We start from the raw sequence: 6,969 nt of genomic DNA on the forward strand, positions 1-6,969 counted from the left end.
AAAAATTTAAATATTAAAATATTAAAATAAAGACTAATAATATCTCAAGGATCCTAAAATAACATTGAAAAACATTTAAAAAAATCTAAATTGTTCAAACTATATTTGCCAAATATATTTGCATGCATTTTATTCTGGGATAAGGGGTTACAGTGCTGGGATACATTGTGAGTGTTTTCTACAGCTAAGTGAAAGCTTCACAGCTGTAACACATCCCAGAGGAGAGCTTAGTGAAGGATGTGTAGCCTTTGCTGTTTCCATCAGGGCCATAAAGTGTGTGTGTGTGTGTGTGTGTGTGTGTGTGTCCAGGTTTTGGCCTTGCATAGCTCTTGATGGCGTTTTACTGATGCTTTATATAGACACAGCTCTCAGTCTGTGTCTCTGGCCGTTAATGTGTTGCTGTATATAGCTCAGTGATGATGGGGAGAGACCAGACCTGGACTCATAAAGATGATAAAGTCTGCTGCAGCGTCAGGCCTGGACACTCGCAGAGGCTGTCAAATGAACAAAACCAGAGCGTATGATAGAATTCAGATTCCAGTATGTTTTAACATGTTTTACAAACTAAAAATATTTCTGTAACATATTTTAATGTTTTTTTTTTCTTTTTTAGTTTATTTTTATGCATTTTAAAAATATATATATAAATGTCTAAAATATGTGTAGCCTATATTTATTTTCATATTTGTATTTGTACTGTAATATTTGCATTATTTAATTTTATTCGTAAGTATAGCCTACGACAAAAAGCTTCTTTTGTGAATGTTTACATATTTTTTAGTTATTTATTTTTATGTATTTGTTAAAACATATCTAGATATCATATAATATGTATTATACATTATATATTATACAGTCTGATTCTGACATCATTTAGTGAATCTGATGTGATTTAATAACTGCTCTGATTCAGTGAATCATTCATTACAGTGATTCAAACGGTTAAAGGGTTAGTTCACCCAGAAATGAAAATTCTGTCATTAATTACTCGCCCTCATGTCATTCCAAACCTGTAAGACCTTCGTTCATCTTTGGAACACAAATTAAGATATGTTTGATAGACACGATCAAGGCAGAAACATAGCAAGGAAATCGTTAAAATAATCCATGTGACTTCAGGGGTTCAACCGTAGTTTTACGAAGCTACGAGAATAATTTTTGTGCACAAAGAAAACAAAAATAACGACTTTATTCAACAATTCGTCTCCTCCGCATCACCCTGGCACCATTTTGGAGAGTATCACATGCGTAAACAACGAATGCTGTTCTGTGTCAGAAGCACCGTACGCGGATACGCTGTTTACGTTGTTTACGCTTTGATCTGAACGTAAACAACATATCCGCGTACATACGTTGCATACGTATGTGATACTCTCCAAAATGGCGCTATAGGGTGACGCGGAGGAGACGAATTGCTGGATAAAGTCATTATTTTTGTTTTCTGTGCACACAAAAAGTATTCTCGTAGCTTCGTAAAGTTACGAATGGCGCTATAGGGTGACGCGGAGGAGACGAATTGCTGAATAAAGTCATTATTTTTGTTTTCTGTGCACACAAAAAGTATTCTCGTAGCTTCGTAAAGTTACGGTTGAAACAATGATGTCACATGGACTATTTTAACGATCTCCTTGCTACGTTTCTGCCTTGATCGTGTAAGGGCACTTGCTGTCTATGGGAGGGTCAGAGAGCTCTCGCAAGGCATCAAAAATATATTAATTTGTATTCCGAAGATGAACGAAGGTCTTACAGGTTTGGAAGGACATGAGGGTGAGTAATTAACGACAGAATTTTCATTTTTGGGTGAACTATCCCTTTAAGTGGCAGTTGGTGAGTCTTTTTGATTGATCCATTTAAAGAATCAATTCAAAAGAGTCATTTGTTCATCAGTGTCATTTGTTTGTGAATTGGACTCCACTGATGTGGTTTATTTGTTTTTAAGTGCAGCCAGCAAAGATCGTTGATTATTAATTGTTTTGGGATTATTTGACAGTATCTAGGACTATGATTCAGTCTGCAAACTTCAAATTTGATTTTTGTGGCCTAAATATCTAATCTTCTCTATGATTTCCTGTCCTCTTGCCATTTTTGTGTGCGAAGATACAGTAGAAGTATATATTCTCTTTGTGTGTTTGTGTTTCAGAGGACAGGAAGCTGTTTGTGGGCATGTTGAATAAGCAGCAGACAGAAGAGGACGTGTACCGCCTGTTTGAGCCCTACGGAGTGATTGAAGAGTGCACTGTATTACGAGGCCCTGATGGAAACAGTAAAGGTGAGTTTTAGTTCCTCCTCTCATCTCTCTTCAGCATTCACAGCAGTTTTATGAGCTCGCTAGTGAATGACAGACATCCGCGTGTCTTTCAGGGTAAAGTCTGAGGTAGAGGTCTGCATTCCCGCGGCTCTCCCGCGGGAACCGACCGGATTTTTTGCGCCGCGGGATTAAATTCCTGAATAAAACACGGTAGCGGTCGGTAACTCTGGTGTAATTTCAATGGGAGAGGGCGGTCTAACAATATCCCGTTCCTGACGTCCATTTAGAACCGCATATCTGCGCTTTATTCTTATTGACCACCGGATCTCGGACCACCGGATCTCAAACAGAACAGGCAGGTTGTCGATGAGTGACAGAGCAGAATAAGGATGGAGCAAGGACGTTTTTGAAGGACGTTCAACTCTGTTTTGTTTATATTTTGCTTAGCCTATAATTTTAAATGAAAGATGTCGTATTTATTTATTTTTCTCTGCGACACTTTTCCTACTGTGTTAACAGAAAAATGTCAAACGAATTTGGTATTTTGACAAGACGAATAAAAATAGCTAATAGGCTATTTTTGTACAACCTACATTTTTATTTTTTTTAGAAATATATTTTGTTTTATTAATTCAATTAATAAATTATTTTGTTAAAAAGAGTCACATAAACAATAACCAACTTAAAATGATGGTACTACTTGCTACTGATCTCCAAACTACACACACAAAAAGGTTTACAGGGCTGTGGCCAAATGCTATCAAACTCCTAAAGAAGCATAAATTTCAATTATCACACACTATCAGTGCACACATTCACACACTCACACAATACCCAGTGAGATTACTGTCGGTGACACTGTACACGGTGATAAGACAGCACCACCACCACAGAAGTGTGGAAAATCTGCCTCCCTGCTTTTTGTTGGACACACAGCACCTGTAATTAGATAAACCAAATCAACTTAATAAACCACACACCAGCACACTAATTCACACTGAATATAAAGAAATGAAGATAAGCTTAACCTCAATTTCTAACAAAATCAAGCACACACAAAAAAGGAAGAACAATTTCCAACAACTGGTTCAAAAAGACAAATAATAAAAAAAAAGAAAAAAAAAAAGAAATATCAAGCAAATTAATAAACTAAAATATGAAATACACACTCAGGTCAAAAGAAAATAAACAATCAGATGATAAATCTGAATAAATAAGGTCATCAGGCATTCAGCAATTAATATAGAGGCCGACGAGGCCTTATATAAACAGGTGTTAAAGTATAGAGCCAAGATGAACCATCCAACAAAAAAAGGCAAAGAAAAAAAAAGCAACTAATGCACGAAAGCAAAATTAAATAGATACAAAACAAAAATATAGACAAATCAACAAAGAACGAGACAGCAGCGTATTTCTGGGTACTGAGCGGGACTAAAAAAACAGTCCCGCGCAGACCTCTAGTCTCTGAGGTGTATTTTATATTCTGTGCTGATAAAAAAAAAACCTTCTATAGAAAAAGACAAAGACAAAACAAACAAACAGAAAAGCAGCGTTCAACCTTGAGCATGTAGCACAGTGGCGTCGGGCAACAGAAACAGTAACACTGGAGAGATGACTACGCCACCCTAGGACTTGCACCCAGGGAAATACTATGCACCCTCAGGTGCAACTCAAGGCAACACAGGTTCAAGTCTACTAAATAAATGAGCAAGAGACGTGGGTACAGAAATATATTTTGTTTTATTAATTCAATTAATAAATTATTTTGTTAAAAAGAGTCACATAAACAATAACCAACTTAAAATGATGGTACTACTTGCTACTGATCTCCAAACTACACACACAAAAAGGTTTACAGGGCTGTGGCCAAATGCTATCAAACTCCTAAAGAAGCATAAATTTCAATTATCACACACTATCAGTGCACACATTCACACACTCACACAATACCCAGTGAGATTACGGTCGGTGACACTGTACACGGTGATAAGACAGCACCACCACCACAGAAGTGTGGAAAATCTGCCTCCCTGCTTTTTGTTGGACACACAGCACCTGTAATTAGATAAACCAAATCAACTTAATAAACCACACACCAGCACACTAATTCACACTGAATATAAAGAAATGAAGATAAGCTTAACCTCAATTTCTAACAAAATCAAGCACACACAAAAAAGGAAGAACAATTTCCAACAACTGGTTCAAAAAGACAAATAATAAAAAAAAAGAAAAAAAAAAAGAAATATCAAGCAAATTAATAAACTAAAATATGAAATACACACTCAGGTCAAAAGAAAATAAACAATCAGATGATAAATCTGAATAAATAAGGTCATCAGGCATTCAGCAATTAATATAGAGGCCGACGAGGCCTTATATAAACAGGTGTTAAAGTATAGAGCCAAGATGAACCATCCAACAAAAAAAGGCAAAGAAAAAAAAAGCAACTAATGCACGAAAGCAAAATTAAATAGATACAAAACAAAAATATAGACAAATCAACAAAGAACGAGACAGCAGCGTATTTCTGGGTACTGATGTTCAGACTAAACCACGAACCCTCCAACATATTACTAAAAAAATAGCATGTCATTAAATAAGGGTAATTCAAATATATGAAACCTGACACCCTTAAACACGTTTCATTTATACATACCGGACACTGCAGCAGTCAGGTGTTGTGCCGAATTCTGCACCCGTGCCGAATTCTGCACCCCCTCGTTGAAGTCGCTACCTGATTGACTAATCCCAACCCCACCCCTAATCCTAACCCCTCCCCCACACCTACTCCTAAACCTACCAATACTAGGGGGTGCATAATCTGGCAGGGTGCAAATTTCGGCACTACACCGGCATGAGCACTGAACAGTATAGAAGCAGAAGTTGATGCTAACAAAAACTGGATAATGCAGCCAACCGCCACACCAAAGCAGAGCCAGTACGATGAGAAGCATTGTAGAAGCAAGGGGCTGACAGTACTCGTCATTCCGACCAAACACCAGTCGCAAACATTACCCAGTTGACATCTCATACGGCTATAAATGGTACAGAAATGCTAACATTAGTATAACAAACCAATACAAGAGACGCTAAACCACACTGCTGTAATGCTTACCTTTCCAATAGACGCACAAAATCAACCCTAAGCGAGCCGTGGCTGAATTAGCCACACCGCTAACAAACACACATCAGTGTCGAACGCCAGTACCAGAAAGGAGTCGGGGCATCTGAGTGACACATCCGACTGACACGAATCAGCCCTTTATACACCCACCTATGCCTACTGATAGGCTAGCAATATTCTAACGTCAATATAGGGAGGATCTAACTACCCTGCCACAAGCAGAAGTGCTTTCATTTACACATTCAATTTCACCACGTCAGTCTATTCGAACACGCACACGTCAAGAAGATGCTTTGTGATGGGATTTCTCAGCGCTAACATGGCAGAATCCATTCTGGAGGCCGGCGGGTGCCGATATCACCTGACAAACCAGGAATTATTTACACAGACTGCGATCGCTGTGTCCATTAAGGGAGAGCAAGAGGGGAGATATGTCAGAGAGGTCAATCGTGTTTGAAAAGTGTGAAGAGAGAAACGACGTGAGAGGTTTTGAACTCAACACGAAATCATGAAGATTTGATGATCAGCTGTGCCGTTCGATCACGTAACCTTTCACTGCACGGACATGCTGTGATTTTAACCACTGTAAAGCCTGACATGTAAAATAATAGTCTAATTTTTTTTTTTTCAAATGGAAGAGATTTTGAAGCTTTTGACAAAATATAAAAAGAAAAGTTTGCATGTGTTTTTGTTGCGCATCATATTTGATACATATAGCTATGTATCAAATATGACACATGCTGAAGTTGCGTTTGGTCTCGTATCGCATACCTTGTCAGTGTCGTGCGCTTGCTTAGCCCTTTGTTGTGATAAACAGTAAAGTGTGTTCAAGCGCTAGCAAAAGACAGTGTAAAGAAGTACTCTTTGAGAGAAGCAGTCAATTAGCGGAAGTTAAAAACAGATCGTGTTGAGACGTGCTGAAGTCGTGTTTGGTCTCGTACTGTATCGCATACCTTGTCAGTGTCGTGTGCTTGCTTAGCCCTTTGTTGTGATTAGGCATGGGCCGCTTACCGGTTTCAAGGTATACCGCGATTTAAAAAATTTCACAGTTTCAAAACAGCGAATATTTTCCGTTATACCGTTCCTGTGGTATGCGTTGTTTTTCATGTCTCCTCAAAGACTGAAAGTGTAGGAATCCCTCAGGTTGAGTGCAGTGTAGAGAGTAACACGACCCTCCTCCTCCTGTTGGTGCGAGCCAGCGGTCAGTCACGTGTGTGTAGGATGGCCGAACTTAAGGAGCTTCCCCTGGAACTTACGCGATCGGCAACCGGCCGTTTTTTATCTTATTGCAAGCAACTCGTCTCTGTTCTGGACTTGCACAAACTGCGTTGCAATGCAATCGTTTTCCAAAATGTCATTTATGTGAAAATATGAAGTCTGTAAACGTCTGTTAACACAGGCCAGAGATGCTAAAGACGGACGCACAGACAAAAATACTGTAGCAGGCAGATCACTCTCACTGTTCATGATGCACGAACTATTGGAAGAAAATCCTCAATATTGATTTGGGGGTTTATATGAATGTGTTTCTGAGGGGAACTGACTGTCTTCAGAAACGTTTACGTGGTATTTTCTTTTAATCTCGTCTCAGTAT

The 6,969-nt window shown here is 38.6% G+C and overlaps 1 protein-coding gene across 1 annotated transcript in view; it reads left to right on the top strand.

Annotated features, from left to right (window-relative positions):
* Positions 1 to 6,969, top strand: part of LOC107750904 (CUGBP Elav-like family member 5) — a 191,693-nt gene that overhangs the window by 131,896 nt on the left and 52,828 nt on the right. The window contains exon 4 of the mRNA XM_016566468.1: positions 2,141 to 2,269. Within this exon, the coding sequence (XP_016421954.1) occupies positions 2,141 to 2,269 (129 nt within the window). The remainder of the gene's footprint in view (positions 1 to 2,140; positions 2,270 to 6,969) is intronic.

The sequence above is a fragment of the Sinocyclocheilus rhinocerous genome, unplaced genomic scaffold, assembly GCF_001515625.1.
Source record: "Sinocyclocheilus rhinocerous isolate Xijiao unplaced genomic scaffold, SAMN03320098_v1.1 scaffold1534, whole genome shotgun sequence".
Classification (NCBI taxonomy): Eukaryota; Metazoa; Chordata; class Actinopteri; order Cypriniformes; family Cyprinidae; genus Sinocyclocheilus; species Sinocyclocheilus rhinocerous.